The 25965-nt window shown below is 35.9% G+C and overlaps 5 protein-coding genes across 5 annotated transcripts in view; 2 read left to right on the top strand and 3 right to left on the bottom strand.

Annotated features, from left to right (window-relative positions):
• Positions 1-956: 956 nt before the first annotated feature.
• On the bottom strand, positions 957-9804 carry LOC113230180 (centromere/kinetochore protein zw10 homolog). Its single transcript, XM_026463989.1, has 5 exons — positions 8276-9804; positions 7099-7305; positions 6547-6676; positions 4468-4609; positions 957-1195 (listed from the first exon to the last, which is right to left on the bottom strand). Exons 1-5 carry the CDS (start codon positions 9786-9788, stop codon positions 980-982), a joined length of 2208 nt encoding a protein of 735 aa, XP_026319774.1. The 5' UTR covers positions 9789-9804; the 3' UTR covers positions 957-979.
• Positions 9771-10268, bottom strand: LOC113230181 (protein POLR1D-like). The gene is made up of 2 exons (XM_026463990.1): positions 10150-10268; positions 9771-10048 (listed from the first exon to the last, which is right to left on the bottom strand). The coding sequence occupies exons 1-2, from the start codon at positions 10215-10217 to the stop codon at positions 9790-9792; spliced, it is 327 nt and encodes a 108-aa protein (XP_026319775.1). The 5' UTR covers positions 10218-10268; the 3' UTR covers positions 9771-9789.
• Positions 10269-10585: 317 nt separating this feature from the next.
• On the top strand, positions 10586-13880 carry LOC113230248 (translocon-associated protein subunit beta). Its single transcript, XM_026464090.1, has 3 exons — positions 10586-10663; positions 10826-11202; positions 12858-13880. The coding sequence occupies exons 2-3, from the start codon at positions 10831-10833 to the stop codon at positions 13056-13058; spliced, it is 573 nt and encodes a 190-aa protein (XP_026319875.1). The 5' UTR covers positions 10586-10663; positions 10826-10830; the 3' UTR covers positions 13059-13880.
• A 6017-nt stretch (positions 13881-19897) lies between these two features.
• On the bottom strand, positions 19898-25942 carry LOC113230115 (CSC1-like protein 1). The gene has a single exon (XM_026463880.1). It carries the CDS (start codon positions 25799-25801, stop codon positions 23591-23593), a length of 2211 nt encoding a protein of 736 aa, XP_026319665.1. The 5' UTR covers positions 25802-25942; the 3' UTR covers positions 19898-23590.
• LOC113229903 (scm-like with four MBT domains protein 2) overlaps positions 25902-25965 on the top strand; it is a 21072-nt gene continuing 21008 nt past the window's right edge. Inside the window, exon 1 of the mRNA XM_026463595.1 lies at positions 25902-25961. Coding sequence (XP_026319380.1) covers positions 25902-25961 — 60 coding nt within the window. The remainder of the gene's footprint in view (positions 25962-25965) is intronic.

Below are 25965 nucleotides of genomic sequence, written 5' to 3'. Positions count from 1 at the left end.
ATCAAACCCCAAATGCTAGCCTCCTGGTCGGAACTATGGCAGGAATCACGACAAACTGTTGGTAGACACTATGGTAACCTCCAACCAAATCTACCCACTAAACCCTGGTTTTTTAAAGGCCATGTTTGCACCCCTGTATTTTTGCGTAAAATCAGAGTCCGAGATGACTCTCTGTGCGAGTGCGGTCTAGAAGACGGTACCTTGGAACACATTTTTTTCAATTGCCCTAATATTGCTGTTCCGCTTTATAACTTACTACCTCCAAAATTCCCCCGCCCCATTAACATAAACAACCTCTTAACTTTAGTGTTCTCCCCCCATATTGTTACTCTATGTAAATTTATCCACTTAAATAACATATATTTATAAATACATGTTACATGTTTGTGTTGCGTTTACATATATCTCCCGTCCAAGGCTAAGTAACAAATGGTCAAATAACCATTTTAAATAGCAAAAAATAGTGCACAAAATGCTCTTTTGAAAGCAGTTAAAATTAGTTAACGTGTTTGACTTATCGGAACTTACCCTAACGATGCATAGCTGAAATATCATAAAACAACTTCAATATTCTACAACTGGGTTATGGTTTTTTATATTTCAAAAAAATATTTTGTCACTTAACCGCATTTTAGTTAGCTAACGGCAGATATATATGTGTGACAGCACAGTGCAGCAGTATGTGCACCCCATTCATTGGTTTCCCTCATCCTTAACGACGCACTAGCATACAATAAATACAAACGACAAGTTTATTTCGTTAGTAACATTTATAAAAGCGTACGTACGTATGATATAGAACAGCAGATTTGAACTAAAACCAGACACAGAAAATAGATGTTCAGAATATAGATAAAAATAAATCTCGTACAAGACATAAGTTCTACCAACATTATTGTGAAATAAAACACCCTTCAAACGCTTTGAACACCGTATTATTACATGAAAACATAAAACATACAGAGTATCATTTGTCTATTTATTTGATCTTGGCTAATAAATTAGCGCGAAGTTGTGTATTTTGGAACAGCGCTTTAATAAGATTACGCAGTTCGTCGGTGCGAAAGTGACGGGCGAGCGGACCCTGCCCCTCGCCCCAGTGGGATTCTATGTCCTTGAGAGAGCCGCCGAGAACGAAGATCAACTCTTGTAGTTTCACCCAGGTCTTGACGTGCTTTTGCACGTCGCCAGCATCCTGAGGAACAAAGAGAACAATTCTTTTTATAAAAATGGCTTGCAACAGAGGTGTTTGTTTAAGTTTTATGTAATAAGTTAGTTAAATTATGCATCCAGATTCATCTCCTAGTTCGCCACTATACGGGACTTGACACAGGAGATAATAAAAATCGGTTCTCACTACTCAAAGTATATTGAGAGAAAAACGCCTTGAATTGAAGAATAGCCAAATCAACCAACAAAATAATTGCTCCTTATAATAAAATTTAGGCGCTATTTATAAAAATGAATCTCCATGCATTAACATGCACCTTCAGAGGTGGTCGATTATCTTCAAAATTAAATGGGACCCTATGGAGGTATCCTCTTTCCAACAAAAAAAGGATCATGAAAATCGGTTCACAAAAACCGGAGTTATCGCATACATACATACAAAAAAAAACATACAGTCGAATTGAGAAGGCAAATGACGTCCAATTTAAAAAAAAATAAAACTCTTTTACACACAACGAGGCTATCGAGAAAAGCTGAATACAGAAGCCCCATTTATTTAAGTATCTTCACAAATACATAAATTTAAAGAAATATGACGAAATAATTCACAGAATCAAATTAATGACACTTGCACAAATGTATAATACCCTCAGAAGTTGGAAAAAAATAAAAGACAATTACCATACATGTATTTTGATAAGAAAGATACTGACAAAAGATATTAATTCCCACATAGTTTTTACTAAAAGGATTAACTCAAACCAGACAATTAAGAAATGCACATAATTTATGCCTACTACTACTACGGTACTACGGTAACTACGGTACTAAGAATATTCGGTACGAAGGTGCCAAATTGTATAACTATCTTCCAAAGCGTATCAAAACAATACAATCATTCTCTTTATTCAAAAAGACACTAAACTTCCATATTATAAAATATAATTCACCACCATAGGCAATAATAATTGCTTTCAATCGTTAACTCTGATAGCAACTTGTGTAATGTGAACTCTCCAGATGGAGCCCTTGTTGTACAAATAAAATATTTCTGATTACCTACATAAAAAAACTCTTCTTATTGTTCATGTATGTCTAGCATGGTTATTTCAAAACATAAATTTTAAGTCTAAGCAACAGCATTGTGAAAACGTGAATTTGTTCTGACATAATATACATATAACTATTCCGGTGCTCGTTCGTTATAGTAAGCTTATTTATCTAGTATTTCTCATTGTAAGTGGATGTTTGTATTCTGTTTTGAGAAATAAATGTCTTAAACCACAATTAAGATATTCAATATTTATAAAACTACCGTTGTGGACCTTATTAAACAGTATTGGAGTATTAAGGCCAGCAAAAAGTATGAACTTTCTGAGATAAATAACAGGTTTGAAAGTTTTCAACTTTGCACATATACATAAAATGACGTTTGGTATCTCCACATCAGAAGAATATACTTATTTTTTTAGAAAATATGGTATTGGGCCTTATTGAACTAAAAATGTGAAAATAATCTATTTTATTGGAAAATATGAAGCTAAAAATAAAACAAGATGTTCTTCAGTTACAGCTCTGTCTACATAAATTTAGCCTAAAAAATAAATTAAATCGATCATCTTTATTGCTAGAACCAAGTTATCCTCGGCATCCCGCTTTTTCTTGGCTAGTGAAGACTACAAAAAGTAAATAATTAAATGAACTATTTAATGGTAATAATCTCATTGATATTATTTAATGTTTAATTCGGGACTTAATCACGTATAAAACATATTTTAATTACCTTGACGTTTCGGACGTATTGCTACGTGCATGGATCACGGCGGAAAGCTAAAGGGAAACGTCCTGACGTTTTAAGGCAACCAGCGTTCATGCCTTACATGAAAGGAGTGACGGACAAAATCGGTACAGTACTAAAAAAATACTAACTAAATAACTTTGTTTACGCCGTTATCTAAGGTCGCGGGGCATGTGAGATCACCTAAGGATGTAAGTCCCCTTTCTGTTTGCGGGCATTTGCAAGATTGATTGCATTTGTGGGAGTTCCTATATTAGGCAGACAAAATGCACCATAGCGGAAAGAGTCAAAGAACACATCGCGGCTGTTAAAAACCGTCAGCTCAATAAGTTTGCAATAGACGAGCATTTGCTGGAATCAGGTCAAACCACTGGATTGAGCTTCATAATCCCAAGACCCTTTCTATAGAACGTCATCACTATAGTAGAATCATACGTGAAGCTGTTGACATTAAAAAACACCGTAATTTCAACCGGGAAGACGGTTTTAAGCTGTTGTCAGCAAATGTAAACGACATCAAGTATCGCCCGAGAAATCGCCGGATGTCGTGAGTGTTGTGTGTCGGTCTAGTGACAACCCTAGTGCATAAATAAGTAATGAAGATCAAGTGCGGATAGTTAGAAAAACTCTCATGGTTAGAAGACTTCTTTTTATTTAACATTATTTTTTCTCACTCAATGCATTGTTAATAATTATTTTTCAATTCAATTACGACTTGTGTTCCGTTACGTAATGACACGACCGGTCCTGAGCGCAGCGAGTTACCTCTGTGTGCACTCTTGCAGTGTTCGCAAGACGAAATACGCATATTGATGAATATGTTTGTTCTGTTCCGTTGTTCCTGTGCACGAGTTCTTTGTGTTGTATGTGTTATGTCTATATGTCTGTGGCTATATCTATTCATAATTTGAAATTGTTTATCATAGACCACATACATACTTTTATTTCTTCCGTGTTGTTTATTGTGTATCAGATTGTCTGTTTACCTACTTTTTGTTTTATTTAATGTATATTTAGGGAACTATGGGTTTATTTATAAGTTAATTTTAAAATATGTATTTTTTTATATGTGTGTAACTGTTTGTCCCTGAATAAGAAAAAAAAAAAAAAAGATGTTCGGAAATATATATATTTTTCTAAAAAATGTGATTTTTTTCAAAATCGACATTTTTCTACGACCCAACACTAGGCAGGACATATGAAACGACATGTATTGATGATCGTCACCATCAACCAATTATGCGCCCTACTGCTAGGCACTATCCTATGGAGACCATTATCTGCATAGAGAGAGGTGTTGCTATTAAAGTTTCTGTAACTTAAAAATAATAATCCACATCTTAACCAAGAAGCTACTATTCTCCACTAAACTGTGCGTTTCCATTATTATTGATACAAACACAAAGAAAAATTCCTATGGACTCGAACCAGCTTTTGCCTCAAGTGGCGACGTGGAACTTATAAGTTCCCATTTAAAAAAAATATTTTGTAATAAATACCTGGAAGAGATGTGGTGCTTTGTACATGACGAGGGTGTACATGTCACTGAGCTGCTGGGCCATCTCGGCCGAGATATCCTCCACCGTGCACACACGGTGAATCAGCTCGTCCACGAACATGTTCACTAGAGTCGCCATCAACCTGCAAAATTTAAAAAAAATATGTTTATTATTTGACTGCCGAAATCAGAGAATGCCTTCAACCTGCAGAAAATCCCTTGTTCGATAGCGTAAAATAATAATATGGCAGAGCTAAGTTAGTAACGTGAAAACAATTATAGTTGTTACAATGCCTATTAGGCCCGTTTTGACATGTAAGAAGAACGATGCAATAAAACATTGAATGAAATCAACGAAACAATAAATAAATAGTAATCATGAAGTTATAGCGTTTTAAAAAAGATAATATTAATTTTATTGCAAAGTTATATTATACGACAGAACACATTCAAGCACTATTTTTCCGTGAATTCCAAAATAAAATGCAATTACTGCATTAATTACTTCGTAACGTTTGATAAATAGTTACATGCTCAAACATTTGTTTTTAATAATGTTGTAACCATTGATCGGTATTTTCAACGACTGATTTCGATTCCAGGTAAAAATACGAACACAGTAACAATGAAAATTACAATCTCCATGTATAAAGTTGGTTTTTCCACATGTGAGGTGAGGCGAGGCGAGGCAAAACGAGAATTGAATCTCGCCTGCCTATTAGCACCAGAAATTGTCATTTATAGCTCGCGCGAGCTCGCGTTGGGGTTGAATAGTGGAGATTCATGGTCGTATTCTAGAACTCTACTCAATGCTCAAGTCAGGATTTGAGTATGGTTTAAAGCACTCGAAATCATACTCAAGTCCCTGCCATTAGGGCCGTATTTCCAGTGCTTGTGTTTCAATTGCAATCCTGACTTGAGCATTGAGTAAAGTTCTGGAATACGGCCCTAAGTGCTGTTCAGTTCGTCTAGCAAAAAGCACGCGGCTGAAGTAACATGTCCATAAAGTATCATTATCAAATATGTTAACGGAAGAAGAATAAGATGAAGCCACCATTTTTTTAATCAAAACGTACATAGTCCACAATCTCGCGATCGTTGGCTATGTACGACTCGTGAGCTCGCGCGAGAATCCGTGTTTCCATTGCGGAGTATAATAATCTATGTAGATTGCAATACGATTCCATATTACATCAACAAATAATTTCAATTCTCGTTTCGCCCATTCTCATCAGTCCAGACCATTTCCACCGATGATGCGCTAGGAGAGAATTGGAAATTTTGCCATACTACTATCAATCCTCGTCTCGCCTCGCCGGTGGAAAACTACCTTAATGACGCCTCAGCGCTTTATAGACCATTAACTCAAGTCACAATCGTAATAATTTTATATTGTTGATGAAATAGCGTCAAGAATAGAATATAATAGAAGAATAAAATCAGTCAACCGTGACCATGGGACCTGTAAAGGGCCCGAAACGTCGGTTTGTTTGAAAAAACAAATATACGCGATTTAAATCCGGAAAAATAGTTTCATTCCTATGTATAACAATCGCGAAAACCTAAGAACTCGATAAGAATAAAATCATTAATTTAATATTTTCAGTGTCACAATATTATAGCTCAAAGGATAAAGAAATTCTTCTACAGCAGCAGCAGTAGGTACGTAACCCGCCTCCCGGGGGCATTCTCATTATGGCCCTCGACTAAAGGTCGAATATATAGCCTCAAAAATCTCATAAATTTCGATTTGTCTGGCAATTTGCTTTCTAATTCCAATTAAATATAATAAATGTATTACTAAAATAAATTAACTGTTGCTATGTACACTATAAAATTGACCATTCAATAAAAGAAGCCTCAGTGGGGTGTTAAACATTTCGTCATTTGTAATACTTTCATGAATGATGACCATTTACTCGCGGATTTCTCGTTACAAATTCGATATGGTGGGCAACGGATTTTTGTTCGACCGCATTTCGCAATATCTCCCGCTCGTACATCTCTCGAAGTGAAAACGATATTTTGATACACATAAGTAATAAAAAAAGATTTAAAAATTACTTTAGTAAAATATTACCTAGTGAAAACATTGTTTGGGAAGACGCCTATCCAAACGTTTCTGAGAAGATGCAGCTGACGTAGACACTGGCGAATGGCTGCTTCGGCGTTTTCGCCCAACACGTCTTTGACTACGATGCAATTCAGATCTGGAAATTGTATACATATGCATCCATGGACCTATGCCAAGTTGCGGCATTTTAAACAACTAATTCCATTGGCATTGACGGTCCGTAGATTTATGTGACTATTTGTACCACCAATTCAGAGCACATAAGTATTCTTCAGTATTTACAAGATTATGGATGCACGAGAATCGTGTTTCTTTTAAAGATTGCCCAATTAGCAGAGACTACTTTTTATATGTTTAATTTTCTGTTGCATTTACTCCATCAAGTAATTTAAAAAATTACTTTTAAGTTAAAAATATGTGAGTCAGAAATCAGATAATGTGTTTGTTGATGGCATTTGAAGATATTACTTCTCCAAATGAAACATGCTGGCACTAGAATATATGTGCAGCATGCCTTGGGGCTTCAAAGATACAAGATGAAAAGATCAAAAAACTCACCAGAAGAGCGTATATTATCAAGAATCTGTTTCCTCTGCTGCTGCATGTGAGCAGTCATGTGCTTATAGCCAAGGTCCCTCAGCTTTTGTACGAGGTCGACAAAGCTAATCGCGTAGTCCACCTCGCGCCCCTCCATGAGAATCAACCATTTGTCACCAAAAGTCTGAAGATTGTGGGCTAGGTACATGCAGTTATTATGGAAGAGAGCTAAAAAGGTACAATAAGTGATTGTAAATAAAAAACTTTTGTAAATAATTGTTAATGGTATTTGAAAGTGATATAAGTTCTGTGCAGTGCTCCTATGCACTGTGCATGAGATGTCTCGATTTCTTCACTGGCTAAGCCTACTAATGATGATTTTTTGGTCTGGCACATATAATGAAAATTTCGTAGTAATTTCAGAAGAAAACTTTCTTCAATGTTAGCAACACATATGGGGTCGCTCATTATTGTTATTATAAATAACAAATAGTGATCGGAGTAGACAGAGCTACTTTGTATCACTAACCTTAAACATCATGCTAACTATGGATATGATTGAGGGATTCCGAAATTTTAGAAATTATTGTTGTGTCTGCACTATATCAGTAAATGGCTGGAGTTAAAGAGAAAGTGTATTTAGACAATTTTTTTGCAAAACAAATCAATTCAATTTATGGAAAGAATCAAACAAGAGACTTGTGTGTGCTTGGGTACCTTTGGATAAAATATATTTTTATATAATCTCAGTACAAAGTACTAAAAAAACCGACCTCAAAAGTACGTAAAATTACGTCTATTTGCTAAGTTTCATTGAAATATCCCCTAGTTCGCCACTATACACGACTTGATACTGGAGATAATAAAAATAGGTTATCACTATGACACTACTCAAAGTATATCGAGAGAAAACGCTTTGAATTGGAGAAATAGCAAAATCAACTAAATAATTGCTAAAAGTAATTGCTCCTAAATTAAAGTTAGGCGCTATTTATAAAAATGAATCTTCATGCGTGAACAGCCACCCTTTGAGGTGGATGATTTTCTTCAAAATGAAATGGGACCACTATGGAAATACTCCCTTTCCAACTAAAAAAGAATCATGAAAATCGGTTCACAAATACCGGAGTTATCGCGTAACATACATACAAAAAAAAATATACATACATATCTGATTTAACTCAACAGTTATACTCACCAACATAATGAGGGATAGTCTGCAAATACTTCTCATGATGATACGGGACCACAGCATCGTACAGCTCAAAAACCAAGCGGGTTGTGTAGTATAGCCTCTTGCACACCAGATCAGAACACTGAACTGCTTGCTCCATCATTACATACACTAGATCCAATAACTCCTGAGCTGTCTTTGAGATCATACAACGCGGGAAGAAAAACAAACTCTTTGGTATTGTCTTATCCAATATCTTCAAAGCTTCTTCAGCACCATCATCCATTAAGTTACTAATGCTTAGTTCATCATCTTCAGGAATAGTCTCAACACCAATGGACATGGTCACACTCAAATCTTTAAGCATTATATTACGAGCTGTTTCCAAATGATACTGGCTTGATTTACTTGCAAATAGAATGTCTATGTCATCAATATAGTCAAGTATAGAGAATTTATCCTCAGGAAATATCTTCACCAAAGCCAGGAAGTGCTGAAAGTCTTCAATTTCAGCAGTTATCCTTCCATACGTCTGCAGCTCATTTATATTGTTTGGTATAGTGTCTATGAGGACCTCTTTAATCAAAGTTTCCTTGAATTCAGCACTGATCTGCTTACCTATCATCGCCATCAATGTATTGCCACGACAAAACTCTATATTTAACTTGTTACTTAGGTAATGGAATAACAAACGTAAGTTGGCAATAACAGCGTCATATGGTGGTTTACAATTCTGTTTGGCATGGTTTATAGTAAGAGTCATTAGGACATCTGTTTCAGCATAAACTGTGCAATCAAAAAGCATGATAGGTACAAGAACCTCTTTCATTAAAAATTCAGAGAATAGGTTAATTTTCTCCTGAAGTTTCTTGCTCTTATTAAGGGCACTTAGAATATCAATGACAGCCATAGAGTCATCCAAGTTAAGTACAATGGTAACTACGGTTTTTTTGGTACACATTTTGCTACTCCAGTGGGCAAGTCGGCTCCATTCTGTGGATAAATCATTTAGCAGGCTGTCTAGTATAAGTTGAGCAGCATGTTTCGTGTTGTGATAAAGACCAAGGTGCTGAAAACCATCTGCTGGATTCTCAATGAATTCAATTAAGTCAGATACCGCTTCTACAGCCCTGGTGAAGCTTTGTGCATCTCTGCCATCATCAAATTCCTTGACATACTTTCCACATTGCACAACATCAAACACAATGTTTATAGCAAAGTTGATGCATTCTAATTCTTTAACAAGGGCATCATGGTTTTCAATAGATTTCACTATTTCAGCCATTGTTTCCTCCTCTATCTCCTGTTGGCATGTTCTCATGTCCTCTGTCAATCTTTTGCTCTCCTCACATAGCTCCTTGCTCTCCTTCAAAATACCAGTCACATCATAATCACTATTGTTCAAGTATGTCTTTAAATCAGATTTGAGTTGTTCTATTTCCTTATTTATGAGTGGAATCTTATCTGTAGGTTTCCAGTTGGCATCTCGGATGTCAAAGACAGTTTTTATTAATTCATCTATATTATAATCTGACATTTTAATATTTTTTCTTAGACCTATCTTTCTTAATTGCAGGTTCTGGGTGCCGATCGCGTTTTGGGGATCGAGTGTTGGAATTTCGGTAGCTGCTTCGCGTGTTATAATGCTTATTTGAGTTCACTGTACTCCGCAGTGTGTTGACAAGAAATCTTTTATTGGTTTTTTGTTGAGTCGGTTTGATCCAACCGGAGGGACCTACAATTTCGGCTCGTGCAGCGCCTTGGACAGCCTCTCGCATGAGCTCTTCAACCGCTAGTCTGAAAAATAAATAATAAATAATATTTTTTTACGTGGTTAATGACTCTCTAAGGATATCTAATCGATTAGCATTAAAATACTTGCAAAACATAAAACATACTTTTCTAAAGCTGCATCATCTAGAGGTTCTGTATCGGGTTTTTTGGTGCCATCTTCTTTATCTGTCATAGTTTGTTTTATCACTAGATTAAACTAAAAACACTTCTCCACACTGAATACTCGGAACTCGAACAATACCGACTAAATATATCGGATATCCATCTTCCGCAAAATGAAAACGCGAAACGCGAAGTAAAAAACAAACACGTATTTTTTGACAGATGGACTTCTCGTTCAGAAAATATCGAACCATCGTTTCTACACTGACCAATCGACGTTATTCAATTACTTTCTCACTTTGATACTAAAGAATAGAAAGAGACAAGCTTAGAATCCAAAAATGGTTGATACAATTACAATTTTCATTTTAAATTGAATGCAGTCGTAGCACACAATATTTTTTACTGGTAAGAATTTCGGACGCGTGGAGTGAAACGTCAGCCACGTACGAAAATCTGTCACCGCATAATTTCTGCTTTCGAGTTTATTACATCGAATAATAGGCAAAGAATAAGGTAATAACTGTTGTTGTATTCGTAAAACTATTATATCGTTAATCAACGTTCTTAAAAACAGTGATATGTGTCGACTTTCATTTACATTTTGCCAATAATCATTTCAAAGTCTACAACCTAGATTTAGAATACTTTTCCTCAAGTTCTTATTTGATTTTTCAGATAAAATGACTGCCAAACTTTTGCCACTGATTCTCATCGTTGCGGCAGTGGTGACGGCTGACGATGAACCCGCGCTGGCCAGGCTTTTGATCTCAAAGCAAGTCTTGAATAAGTACCTTGTTGAGAACCTAGACATTCTCGTCAAATATACTCTGTACAACGTTGGTACGGCGCCAGCGGTGGATGTGAAGCTTGTGGACAATGGTTTCCACCCTGACGTGTTTGCTGTGGTTGGTGGACAGCTCTCAGCTCAAATTGACAGGATCCCTCCACAGACTAATGTGTCTCATGTGGTTACCGTCAGATCTAACAGATATGGCTATTTCAATTTCACCGCCGCTGAGGTCACTTATAGGCCCAATGAAGAGTCTTCTGAAGTAAGTAGTTCATTTTTTGCTCCATACAGCTGTTACAAGTTAAATTAAAAAAAGACTATGTTATGTGAGTTCAATGATGTAATATGACAACCACACCAGTTACCTGCTTTCAAACTAGGAAATTCCCTGTACTATGTGTACCAGAATACACCCATGATGAATCCACTCAGGTGAACACTCACTCACCCTTAACCACTCACCCGATGCGCTCCTCCTACTGCAAAATGGCGGCTATTTGGTTTCGCAAATTAGAAAAGCATTCAGTTTAAATACAAGTTTTTACAAATAAAAATTATTATTCTGCATTGCTAAATAAATACCCTCTGTACTACCAACAAAAACATCTCAAATAAAATGCAGTAATACACCGTAAATCCTGCACTTAAAAAGCACTAATGAAATTTTTGGTGTACTTGGATAAATATGATAATATTCCGTTTGAGTGGTTCTAATGTTTACCATGAAATTACTCCTTAAAGTATAGTTTATAAACATTTATATTCAGGGTAAACTTAAAAAACGCTACTTACGGTATGTTTTCAATAAATGAACACCGAAATCACCAGCCCAAACAATAACACACATGATTGTCGTGACATATTTTTGAAGTTGTTTATTTTTTTTAAATGACAGACCCAGGCATTAAAAACTTTATGGTTTGCTAAAGTAGTTACCGAAATAGCAATTAGTATTAGGTCTTTTACCTATTATAACTTCGATATCTGATAAATCGGTATAAAATCATCACCGGCACCTCTAGGTGTGGTATGCGTCTACGGCTGCATGTATCGCGTGAGCGGTTAAGAGCCAGAACTTAATTCCCAAATTAGTCTTACTGGGACTCCTCCTCATATAGTGCACAACGAAAACTGAACTGGGCATTACTTGGAACACCCAGTCTAGCACGAATTTACAAAAAAATTTCCCAAATTGGTTCTACTGAGAATCATACCCGGGACCTCCTCATCTAGTGCCCATAGTGCAAACATGGGACCACCAAGTTTATCAAATGTTTCAATACAAATTCAATTTAAATATAATATCTTTAATTTAAATATAAATCAAAATTCAATATAAAGCTATGGTTAAAATGGTACAGTTAACCCTTCTGTTGCCACATTCGCAGATCCAAGACGGACCTATTTCCGGTTCTTATGGATGGCTAATTAACTTCCGCAAGTTAAGAGTAAAAATGTAATGTTAAATGTAGTTTGGTGTCACTTGCTTCAACTGCCTCCATGGCCGAATGGTTACCATGGACGGACTGCCATGCTGAGGACGCAGGTTCGATTCCCAGGCTGGGAGAAATATTTGTATAGCCTACATTTATTTCTATCGTGAGATTGGGCGTAATTTGTGGTTTTCTATGTGTGTGTCGATGCCACACGCAATACAGGGTTTCCGTAGTGTGGGACTATGAGTGTATGCATTATTATTATTACTGCTATTATTTTATAATATAGTATTGATCTATTATGTTCTTTTAAATCTTACGACACTACATAAAAATACAAAAAAGCAAATAAGCAGCAACAAAAATTATTTCTTTAATCCAGTCATGAAACAAACTAAAAAAAATTAGCCTCAAATATTTACAACTTATATTTAATTCTTAATTTGCTGTCTATTAAATGTATATTCCAAACTTGTTCCAGGTGCAATATGCCTTCAGTAGTTCTCCAGGTGAAGGAGCAATTGTAGCCTACAAAGATTATGACCGGAAATTCTCATCACACATTCTTGATTGGGCCGCTTTTGCAGTCATGACCCTTCCATCTCTGGCCATTCCTTTCGGGCTTTGGTACTCATCAAAGAGCAAATATGAAAAACTAGCTAAGCCTAAAAAAACACATTAGGTAGTTAATTTAGTTAGGATATCATTTGCTAATGTTTTATGCATTTATTTTTTGTTATAGCATGATCTGTTTGTTCAAAATGATATTTTATAATAGTAAAATATCCTTGTATATTTTTAGATTTTTGAGAGAATTGAATGTTGTCAGACTGATATATACATTGTTCTTAGGTTTTCTCAATTGCTATACACTGGAAGTAAACAATTTTTTCAGATCTAAATAATTGGTTCTTGACTACCTTACTAGATAAGATAATTTTAATGTAAAATTATTTTTGTGTCTGTAGTTCAAGAAGTACAATATGACGGTTTGCATTAATATTAGACAGTTGTTTCATGACCAATACAATCTCGGTGATCAAAAATGTTATTTTGTTTGAAAAACAAAGAAATATACACGATTTAGATCCGAAAAAATGGTTCCAACTCCTCCATTGTCAGACTGAATTATAAATTACTACTGTACACTGCAATGCTAATTTTTTGTTGTAATTCAGTGAATAGATTTAATTATTTAATTGCACTCGGAGTACTTTGTTTTTTATGGGAATATAAATTTTAATAATAAATATGTTTTGTTACGTATGTATATAGTTTCAATATAAGTTGCTGTAGAATAGTAATTATACACAAAAGTTACATTACGATTCTCCATCCACAAGAGTCATGCATTATTTATGGCGTATGTAAGCTGTTGTATCATATTTACAAATTAGCAATGCATACCACATTAGCAGTGATTAACAAATCATCACTTGTTTCGTTCCCTTTGCCACGAACGTTACTTAACATTTTGAAAGATAAAAGTTATTTACAAGCACAATTTCGTGACCAATGTTTTAGTGTAAATTAATTTTCATCAAAATTGTAAGTTACATCGATTAGGGTTGTAAGGGACGATTTGTTCACATTCATTGGTCCATTTTACATTGTTAATAATTTATGCGAACAATAAAGTATCAACAACTTTTTTTTCCTTTTTATTATTAATCATTTCTGTTTATTTATTACAATTATGTTCATAGTTAAAACTGTGCAGTCTTAACTTGATTAGATAATCAAAGCTAATATAGTACCTAATATTGTTTCCCAAGGGCGGTAAATAATTACGAACAGAGGGATATCAAAAATTCAAAGCGAATGCGAAGGATGACCTGAATGTTTTTAATTGTGTTGCAAGGTAATTGCTCTTCCATCCATGTGGTATACAATCTCCTTGTGAGTATTAGTGTTCTGCGCGTACAATGTTTTTCATCAGTCTTGCTAGGAAGTTAAAAAAAGGAAATTAGACTTAATTGGTCATGTTATACTCACAAAATTGCATATATCTCAGAATAAAATCTTGTCATTTTTTCTAAACACTTATACTTTATGTATGAATGAAACTTAAAATCTTTTCAAATTAAGCGTATGGTATCATTCAAATGATAAATAAAAGTCGACTGTATTGACACTAGTTTTGATAAACGAAATCAAAAAGTCCACGGCTTTTTGGTGTCACGGCGCGTGGCGGAGGCGGCGGCCAAGCCGGCGACAGTTTGTCTGCACTCCTAGTGGAGTCGCGAAATGTAAAAATAAATGAAAATACTTGTCGCCCTAGGGCCGTATAAAATTTTTTTTTTTTTATAATATCAAGAGACGGGACGAACAAGTGGTGGGCCTGGTGGTAAGCTACACGCCTGTCCATTACAGTTGCAATGCCAATCAAAGCTTTGAATCGCAAAGATCTGAAGGGCACTGCCACTGCGCCCGTCGCCTCACATAAGTTCACAAGTCCCATGTGCCTGTAATTTCACCAGCACCCTTCAAAAACCAGAACACAGTAATGCTAACATTACTGTTTGGCGGCAGAAATAGGTAAAGTGGTAACTTCACTGGTCGAACTCTTTCACAAGGAGCTCTACTGCTACTACGTAAAAACGGTAAAAATACCACATACTTTTACTGCATATTACCTATACTACCTTCTAACAACATATGGATTATGGCCGTTGGTAGAAGAAGGCTTCTACCAATGGCGGAGAACAACATGTAGTTGTAACCTCCGCAATTTTGTATTAAAGAATTTTCCCTTAATGATTTTCTTGAAAGTTGCTATACTATATTGAAACATAATTTTTTTTTATAATATCAAGTTCCGGGACGAATAAGTCGTGCACCTGATGGTAAGCTACACGCCTCTCCATAACAGTTCCAGTGCCACTCAGAGCTTTAAATCGCAAAGATCTGCGGCACTGCCACTGCGCCTGACACCCTGAGACATATGTAGACAAGTCCCATGCATAGAAACTTGATGAAAACGTCCAAGTGCTATTTAGACAAAGAATAAACAAGCTTTTTTTAAAAAACAATTTATTTAAAATTAATGATGTACAAATATTACACTCATAAATTGTCGGTCTTAACTTTTTGGTGCAAGGTACAGAGAGAATTTATCAATTAAATGTTCAGAAAGTTGCAAATAAGTTACATAGTAAATAATAATACATATCTATCATTAACATTTGTTTATGTTATTAGCTAACATCTTCTGAAGGGCAGGTTTAGTCTACAACCATAGATATAAAATAGATGTTATATTAAGTATGAGATTTAAAAAGTGTAATTGAACAGAGCGCCCTCTTTTTGATATTTACAAAACTACGCCGAAGCTAAACAGACGTGTTGTTAGCCTGTTCAAAATATTTCAGCTACCCGCACCCCACGGAAGAATGTGGTCTGTGCGCAACCCTAACAAAAACCTTAGAGGATGAAAAAAAACAGAGGAACAACAAAGCATTGCCAGAAAGGTGAAGGAATGCTATACATTATGTTATTACATGAGATTTTACTTTAAAATATTACTATAAGTACGGTAAGTACGTACTTTAAAACAGTAGCTCACATATGAGTTCAAAGATGGCCACAAATACATTTGATTATGATTACCTCCGTACTGTTGAACATCAAGCATCAATATTATCAATCGCCTTGTATTGAACATGATCAAGATATTTGCAGCGCTCCTAGTTACTACAGTGTTTCCTGATGTTGAGCGCCGCTGGCATCATGCACCCTAAGCTAGGACATAGCGGTTAAATCCAACCATGCCAGTACGGAATATCACACCTGTTTATTTGTATTATAGAAGCCACTGGGCGTAAAACCAACCTTCCTCACAACGCGACATTTGATAGCGGAAACCTAAAATGTTAGGGTGCTCGATATTTTTGACAGTTATTAAATTACACTTGGTATAGCTTCAATTAATATTTGTCCTTTTACTTTGAGGATATCAAAGATAAGGAAGGGGCACAATAGTACCAGATATAGACGAGACCTTTCACATCTGTGCCTATTTTATAGTGAATTTACAGTGACAGTGTTTTTCATGAATTTTAGACTTAAAAAGTTTCCCGCCCATTCTTCTTTTTACTTATTAGCAGTGTCGTTTTAGGATTACGCCAATATAAAGTATTCCTATAAGTAATTTTATGGGTGTCAGTACGTTCTGTCCTTCAACTTAAAATGAGCGCTAAACAATTTCGAAAATGACCATAGATAATACAACATTTGAAAAGAAAAATTTCTTTTCTTGTTTATAGTTATTATAGCTAGTAACAATAACCGCACGGACATTTAATTTTTTAACCATGCCATTATAAAATATTCGTCTTGTTTTTGCTCATTATTGTTATAATTCATTAATATTGAGTATTGGCTATAGTCATCAGCTTAATCAGATAAAAAATAATTAAGAAACGCATAACGTAATAATACTTAAAATTTATTTGTCTGAAAACTGTAATTACAAAATCTCGCCATTTGTCTAAAAAAACCATTTCGCCAGTGTATTACGCGGTCGTTTAGCAACAACTAAGTATACTACTCAGTGTAATAATCGATGTAAGTAGGTATGTTTAAAAGGATAAACGTCAGATGGGTCTTCCCTATCAGTCTTTACAATTTCGAAGACCAAAATCTATTTCATAGTTACAACACTAATGGACGTAATTCACAATGTTGACCAAAATTCATTATTCACATTACAACATGGAACAAGAAAATCTGAATAGAACTATGTAAATAACATATTAATGAATGGATCCACATGAAATATTCCTAATAATTAAACTAGATACAGAAATACCAAATTAATCTACGAATGGTAATTAGGCTATACAAGTTCATATTTGTACAGTTTTAAGTGTACATGTAACTGGGTTACAATAATATATTGTTTAATCATATAACACGAAGTAGAGCACCATCTGGCAATGATTCATATCAAACGAAAACCAAATAATGAAATACATTTCCATGTGAAGCTGTTAAAGTTTCATGAAGTGACAAATAGTAATGTACTTTCTATTGGAATTTTAAACGCAATGAGCTGGATTAAAGCATCATTTTCATAAATTAATGAAACAAATGCGGAATTTAAACGCAATAAAAACATTCAGGATGCGTACACCTTTTTTATCATCACTTCCCGCGGTTTTTCTGTGAACATCCGTACTCTGCCATGGAAGTGGTTTCAAAGAACCGATAGTATTTTTTCGTTAATTATCGTGTAACGAAAATGCGCCGAGACGCAGAATATTAAAGTTAAATTTTTATTTAATTGATATTCAATTATTTTTATTGTGAAATTACTCCACTAATTTGTTATAATTATTAATACAAAGATCGAACACTCAGAAAAAATTCTTCCATCCGGCTGGACTCGAACCGACGTCTTCTAGCATACCGTGCCAGACGCTATACCAACTATGCCACGGAACAAACCAGCGGACGGTACGAATTTTTCTATGTGCTTGTTAATGAGAAATGTGTGAAAGTATTTCATCCACCTTTACATATTAAAGTCAGTTACAATTTTCTACAAACCGATAAAGCGCTATGTCCAGCCCCTGTACTCTCGTTCTCCGTCAGACATCCGTTCGAAGAAACACTCGATCAAATTAAAAGACGTACGAAGAGTATGAAGCTTCATTCACATCATAGGTACGCCTTCTAATTCGGTCGATTATTAATTATTTGACAGTAGGTTAGAGCCCCCGCAGACCGCAGACTTTTAATCGGTCAATAGTTTAGTGGAGTTGGGCTGCTAGCGCGCACACTGAGCCGACTAAACAGTCTGGTTGGTAATACTAGCAAACTGTCGGCAGATTTCTCTCGAAAAATTTTGCTAGTTGGTAAGATGCTCTCGAAGGAAAATTAAATTGTCTAAAAATGTTATTATTCCTTTTATACAACGGAGGAAAAGGGTCCAGAAAAGAAACCATCCCATCTACAGTGATAGATTATTACAAGGATTAGACTTCGCAAAAAAATTTTTGCCTGTTATCAAATGAGCAGTTTCAATCAACATGTCAATTGCCATCATAACACGACAGTCGCTCCGAGCGTAGTTTTTTTTTATAACATCAAGTGAAGCTATCGCCCAAGTCGGCCGACTAAAAGATCGGCAAATGTGCGCGATTGGAAGAGCGCCGTAGTGATTAGCAGTCGGCCGAGTTTGCCGACAGAAAAGTTTGAAGGCAATGGGGTAGTACATACATCAAACTTTTTTATCGGTCGATACCGAATCGTTATAATGTGCGCACTTGCATACATCTTCTAACTGATTAAGGACCCGACTAAACTATCGGCGGACAGAAAGTCTGTAGTGTGCGGGGACTCTAATTGTTTCGAACGGAGAACAAAAGCAAACTCCCAGCTTTGTACGGTGCGGTGGTATCTGCCTATAATTATCGACTACGTGATTAGATTAGTGCAGTGTGTATACAATATATTATAAATAATTTGTTCATGTTCACTGGAATCGTATTCTTAGAGTTAGTTAATACTTCGACTCATCCGTAGAACAAAGATCTATGTGCAAGACTACTTGTTCTAAGGACATACTACATTTCGTTCGTTCTTTTTCGCTGTGGATGTCAGATCGACCGTTTCGCTCGATTTAATATTTCCGAAATGAAATAAGATATACAAATTCTCAAAACACCTTAAACGTAGGCCTTAATTTGAATAAGGAAATTATTCTCGTAACGTACTTATTCTCTCTTCCCTGTACAATCACATCGGACTCTGTTCTTCGGATGAGTCGACTTGATCCCAAAATAAGAGAATGATATTTGAACAGAATTTTACAGTCAGAACGGATGACCGCGCATCTTAGGGAAGAAGCAGGAACTTAGTTCTTATTGAATATATTCTTTGTATTTCTTGTCATGTAACTTCCCAGCATACTTTGCGATGTATGTATAAACAATTCACTTCGAAAATGCGGGATGTATAAGAAAAGAAGCAATGCGGTACAAAGAAATAATGTGATGTAGAGTAAAAGAAGCAATGTGATGTAGACTCAAAGAAAAAAACTTATACGTTTTTGCGTCTTCATTTCTTTGCTGTAGATGCACTTAAATGTGTAATTGTGATTAAAAAGGTACACACACGTATATATACATAAACAAGGAGAAATCACAAGCAAATATTTGTACAGTGCTTCTATTTTTTCAATGTCCATCAGCAAACTTATCGGCCGTCGTCGGGTTTTATTCAGTTGCCCTTTGCCTTTGTTACAGTAGTTTTACAGCTATATGTATATAGTTCACACGGAAATCAAAACAAAAGAACAATAAAGTACTTTGTTCAAAATTGAAATTATTATAGATTTTAAATCTATTAATTAATGGGTATGGAAATTAATATTCGTGTACATTCGGAAATCCGATGGTTGCCGAGAGACATTGAGAAAATAGAAGCACAGTAAATCCACGTCCGCGCATCCGACAATACCTATATGAACTACAAATACTGGAACTCGCAATATTGATTGTAAAATACATTAGGTGCAGTACGATTATTTCAAATTTCCATTACTGTACACGTTCCGGTCATTCACGTTCCTATAAAAGGCTAACAATGCAGCGTGTGTAAATTGCTTCCAGTATTTCAATCAAAGGCAAAGGAAACAAAAGATGTTAATGCTGGCGTAAATAAACAATTTTATGTCAATGCTGTGCCACAATCGACCGCCTGCTTGTATCAAGTATGAACGCCCTGCGCGAAACAATCCTTAATCTTTTTATTAGAGGTACACGGAGCACTATCACCTAATAGCTCCTCTTACTTAAAAAAAAGTATTAAATATAAATGGGTTAGATAGAAAATTAATAGGAAAACCACAATGGGTTCCTACCGCCTGGGTTTCTTGGAAATTTTATACGGACGACTAATAAATAACGTTCATATTTCAGTTTTAGCTGAACTTCTTTACGTTCAAGTTCACCGAGAGCTGTAAAGCTATTCGAATTATAAAAATCAACAGGCCGGCCTTCACAAAATTAGCGTCTCCATTGAACGATTTGGCATGTTTTAGACAGAAAATTCTTTAGCTTTAGCTTGAGCAATTGAACTTGGGCATTGTTCAAAATAGAACGAAAATAGGAAACACGACAACTTGTTTCTTAAGTGAAACCATTGTGTTTTCAAGCACAAGTATTCAAAGAGAATGCATTCAAGCAAATTTTAATTATCAATTTAGCTAGACGTTTGGTGAAACTGGGTCTTTAGTTCGGTATTTTAGGCACTCTTTCTTTGCTACGTAACGATCGTATTTAATTATATTAAGGCTTGTAAAAAACGATAATAATTTCATTTGCTCATAAGAAAATGACTGGAGTTGGACAATAAATTACAGCATTATTGTGATAGGAGGTAGGTTTAATCCAGTTTGGAGATAAATAAGAATTAAAAAGTAGTATTTTCCCTTCTTTTTCCAGACACTTTGTACATTGCATTTAATAAGGCTACCACGTATTAAATTATTCATAATGGGGGTAGCCTATGTCGACGAGTGAATCGTGATAAATAATCATCTAAAGCGGAATATTTGAGACATGACATGTCAGGACACAACGGTGAACAATGTAAAATAATGAGGTTACTTCGTGATTGATAATTATGATTGGTATCCAATCATAATTAACCAAATATATCACTACCTATTTTGAGTATTTTGAAGGACTATGGAAGATTTTGCAGTATTGTTTCTGAAGCATAATAAATATTGTTATTGATAAAATATCATCGCACTTGTACGATAACAAGGACTTTGCGTACTAAAACAGACACTGCATAAGTAGGTAAACAACGTGTGGCAAATTGAAACAAGACGTACGTAATTCATATAATGAACGGGAATATAACTCTTGCATTTTTTAAACTTTGAACAAGAACAATCACTAAGCTATGTTTGTGATGGATCACATGGAACGTGCATTTTTTTTATCTAGATAAACTGTTATCTGATAGAGCGTAAAGTTTTATCCGATAGTTCGGACAAAGAAAACGAAAATTTGAGCTGCTAATAAACTATCTAGATACTGTAGAAAGAGAGTGTAAACTTCACACTAATTTAGTTTTTACGCGTACAAGTTGCCACTAGTTATCTCATTAAGCGTGCCGTACCTACTTACGCACTGTTATCCAATAAACCCTATAACTATTTTCAAGGCTATGCCCCAATAACAGTAAATATCAGTCAATTTTATTTCTATTATTTACCTCAGGTTTATGTCTTATTAAACATTGTTAAAATGCATAAAGTTTCATGGATTTAAGTATAAACCAGGTGTGCACGTTCAGGCAGAAATTATTCACGAACCATGTGACTACATCTATTCTGTGTTTTAAAAACCATAGTACTTGATCCAAACAGAATTCGAAGACTTAAAGCCTTATCACATTGGCGATTGGCGAGCGAGCACGCCACGCTATCGCATCGCTTTCAAACCACTCGCAAATCGCGAGTGTGATAAGGCTATTAGAAATAAGTGATAAACGATAAACAAAACACTTTTCACATGACAATAAACTGGGCCCCAGAGTGTCTCTGAGATAAGTATAAAGAAATTAAGATTCTTACGAGAGGTTTAAAACTGTAATGAAACAAAAACTTTATATTAAAGGTTAAAAACTTTATATCACGTTTATATAGTGCCTGTGTACTTGGATGACAAAAAATCATGGTAGTAAACAAATATAACTCTTTCGCATTGTTTCTATGTATGATATTGGAAATAAATATTGTAAATAATAAATATATGAACAAATGTCTACTTACAAAGAGCGACCCCTAGGCTCAATTTACATTATTTGCGCGAAAACGCGCGCAGTCCCTGGAATGCTTGAGCACTCGCGAGCTTTCTAGCGACTACGCAATATAAATTGAGCCCTAGAGTTGCTTACTAATTTTTTTTGGGAATGTGCCATAAGAATAAGTGTACCTAATTGTAGTTAATCAATATAACGATTTCAAGTGTAATTTGCATGACATAAACATTTTATTAATTTTAATTTAGCTAAAGAAAAGAAACTACATTGTGATATTGGTATATTAATTTTAAAGCGACATAAATCTAGAAAGCTTTCGAACCTCTGCGTAAAACACGCCTGTAACGTTAAAGACGTTACAGACGTTATAGGTTTTATAATTAAAAACAACCTTTTGTTCTTGATCCACGCGGCTTTGCGATTTATGAAAGACATTAATTTTTCGATTGTAAATTACAATCGATTCTTAAACACGCAATGTTATCTTCGTATAACAGCTACTGTATATGCTTTCAACTGCCAAAGTTCAGATCAATTTTCGGACTAAAACTTAAAACTCACTATACCATATTAACAGCAGAAAGATGCGCTAAAAATGATTCCACGAGAACTAAATATTTGATAATCTCGTAATTACTAGGTAACAGGAAATGATATCCAACCCAAATACATTAACGGTCGATTAACTAGTTTGTTACATTAAGATAAAGCGCTTAGTAGCAACGTTGATTGTACTGCGCGTTTTCCAAAACAACGCTAGTTGGAACAGTTAAAAATGGAATTAACATCAATAAGTTATTATACAAATAAATAAGACAATAAAACTATAGACAGCCATCGTAAAAAAAATCACAAAGAATATTAGGCAACGTCTGAAATGTCATATGCGAAACTGAGTAAAACATAACGTAACAAGCGTTTAGATGAGTCATTCACGCGCCTCCACAGTACTCGCCTAGCCCCGTTTCGTTTATAATGTTATTGTCCGTCGGGACAAACATCTCAAGGTGCGCTTGGTTGTTAAGACACTCACTTGTTAATAGACATGAGATGTACATCAAATGCGTCAATAAACAGGTTCTGAGATGTACCGCGAGCATAAGTGATGACTACGTAAACGATTCAACTAATTGAATTATTCCAAATATTAGCTACCTATTGCCCTTGGTCTAAGGAGTGTTGTCATATTTAAAGTGATGACGTAATGAAGCGGTGACCGCACAAAAAATCCTAAATATCTAACAATATATTAATTTGTTGTAAAAAATATTGCATTACTTTTATTTACAAGTATAATAAACACCTTATCCAATAAGCATCATTCAATTGATACCGGAATTATTAACAGCGTCATTGATAAACCGTAGTTTGTCACGCGATAGGTATAACTATGAACAAAAATGTGAGATATATATTTCGCCAATCATCACTTTATATGTTGATAGAATCTGGAGAATACCCATGATCCGTAGGTGAAGAGGCGCCGTAATCAGGCGTTGTAGGTGTCGAACTGGGTGGCGACTCTATAGGCTTCGTCAAAACAGGAGCCACATATGACGGCGATCTGATATTTGATTCCTCTTGTAAAGGAGCTGGCGGAGTGCAACTCGGGAAAGGACTTAGTAACAAGAACGTCCCGAAAGCAACAATAGACGCCATAATTAAGATTATAGTTCGGGCCACGAACCCAGCTCTCAGGCCTGCCCAAGCGGCCATGGTCACTAACAATAGCAATACCGCTACCCGCATCAATCTTACGGCCGTTGCGTGTATCCTGCCGCCGCCCACCCCACTCATATCACTGGGACCGTACGCAAAGTACAAATTGTGTTTGTCGCCCACATGCTTCAAAATCAAGTACAGCAGGCCAAATGGCGCAATCAATGGGCAAGCGAGACTGTAGACTAACGTAATACAGAATATCGCTATACTCCAGGCATAATGCACTCCGAATGGAAATTCGTAAAGAATCGCTTTCTTTACGTAACTCTTTTCCGCTTTCGATTTCGATTGAAGCAGATACCAAACATAAAGAAACAGTTCAGGAAAACGTATTAATTCAAGCGCGGTACCAATGAAACCTGAAGTAATTACATAATTGACAAAGAATGCTCCTTTATCAGGAAGGAATACGCAATCCCAGCGCATTGTGTCGTTATCGTGATGCAGCGTCCATCTCACGAAAGCCTCTGCACTAGCAAGCCCTAATGATGGCAAGATTAAGGTCATCAGTAACAAGAAAGACACCGTCTTTGTCATAATAGAATAGTTCTGTTGAGACTTTGTCCAATGTGATAAAAATTTGTCTGTAAAAGCCACTATGGCGGGCATCACGGCAGCCATTGTCCAGAGGAGCAAAGTTGGAAGAAATTCAAAGATTACAGTGCTGACCTTTCCAAGACTCTGCGAGTCGGGTTTTACTACAATAGTGTTAAAAAGATTCACCACAATGGCCGGCGTAGTTAAGAAGAACAGAACAATGAAGAGGAAGAAATTTATCACAATGGCTTTCAAATACCATACGCTAGGCTGAACACTCAAGTTTTCCCAAATAATGTCAGCAGGGTTAGTAGCATGAGACAACACCCAACCACGGTGGAGAGTGAAATGATTGATGACATGGTCTGCTAATTGATAAGATGGTAAAGTTAAGAAAGCAACACCTAGAGGATCATTAAGTACAATAGCTCTACACCTCTTAGCTTCATCTCTCAGCTTCTTTTCTTCCGCACTGTAGTAATCCAAGGCATCAATTTCTGGTCCACATAAAGTTGGCTTCACTGTAATCCTTTTTCCAGTTTTCTTGAAATATGTATCTGAATAAACAAGAGCTTCGGTAACCATTTCCTTCTTTTCAATGACATCATTCAGTTTATTAATATTGTAGGCGAGACGTAGGTCAACAATTTGTATGTGAGGGAAGTTCTGAGCAAAGTATGCTCTTATCGTTGACTCATTCCTGTCTGCTCTGGGAATATTACTAATCATAATAGTGCCTGTTAGTGATGTAGGCACAGGTTTCCTGCCAGTGCATCTTCTCATTATCAATACTGATATTGGCAGAAATGCAATACTTAGTATAGTATGCACCCACAGATAATCTGACTTGCCATTTAAATTCGACAGAGTTGTCCTGCTGAATGTGCTTGCGTCCAAATTCATAGTGCCTTGGAAGTTAATAGGAAGAATAATGCCTATCGCAACAAGGGTCACAATGAACATAAGAGTAATGGCATGTCTTTGGAAAGAGAGATAATGGACCGCATCGGGACCGCATTTTACGAGGATTTGCTCACGAGTGAGGCGGAACACGGCCGGCAACCACGTGAAGAATCCTTCATCTATGTTTACAGGCTCGTCGGAGTTCTGTCTACGGTCAACAAGAGCGTCACCATCTCCTCCTCTGTAGAACAAATTCGTCCACCTGCTCTTGGAGCGCTGCACTAGTGCCATCCGCCCATAGTTCCAAGCAGTTCGCCGCAGCACCGTAAACAATATAATCAAACAAGACCATGCTATCAAGTTGAGAATCAAGGTCTGCGGTATACCATTATACGCTCCTGTAATTATCACATTCTGACTCGGAATCAACTGCATACAACCTTCAGAATCAGAACCATTACCATTTTGGTCTGTAACCATTTTCGATGTCGCAACAAAAGTCACTCAAGCACGAAAAGAGAAAGTGTTCACATAATGAGAACCACGCGTAGAAATAAACTTTGAAGAGCACAGCACTCAAATGTCTTTAATACCGCAAATGCAGAATTTACAACACCATCTGGAACCACAGATTTTTATTGTTT

The sequence above is a fragment of the Hyposmocoma kahamanoa genome, unplaced genomic scaffold, assembly GCF_003589595.1.
Source record: "Hyposmocoma kahamanoa isolate Upper Pololo Valley unplaced genomic scaffold, ASM358959v1 63, whole genome shotgun sequence".
NCBI lineage: Eukaryota > Metazoa > Arthropoda > Insecta > Lepidoptera > Cosmopterigidae > Hyposmocoma > Hyposmocoma kahamanoa.
Note: the sequence above shows the minus strand (reverse complement) of the source record. Positions and strands in the feature narration are given on the sequence as shown.

Coding starts and splice junctions, on each gene's coding strand:
- LOC113230180 (XM_026463989.1), bottom strand. CDS start 9,788: ATGTCAGATTATAATATAGATGAATTAATAAAAACTGTCTTTGACATC. Junction 7,306..8,275: donor GACTATCCCTCATTATGTTG/GTGAGTATAACT, acceptor GTACCTTTTTAG/CTCTCTTCCATAATAACTGC. Junction 6,677..7,098: donor TGATAATATACGCTCTTCTG/GTGAGTTTTTTG, acceptor TACAATTTCCAG/ATCTGAATTGCATCGTAGTC.
- LOC113230181 (XM_026463990.1), bottom strand. CDS start 10,217: ATGACAGATAAAGAAGATGGCACCAAAAAACCCGATACAGAACCTCTA. Junction 10,049..10,149: donor GATGATGCAGCTTTAGAAAA/GTATGTTTTATG, acceptor TTTATTTTTCAG/ACTAGCGGTTGAAGAGCTCA.
- LOC113230248 (XM_026464090.1), top strand. CDS start 10,831: ATGACTGCCAAACTTTTGCCACTGATTCTCATCGTTGCGGCAGTGGTG. Junction 11,203..12,857: donor CCAATGAAGAGTCTTCTGAA/GTAAGTAGTTCA, acceptor AACTTGTTCCAG/GTGCAATATGCCTTCAGTAG.
- LOC113230115 (XM_026463880.1), bottom strand. CDS start 25,801: ATGGTTACAGACCAAAATGGTAATGGTTCTGATTCTGAAGGTTGTATG.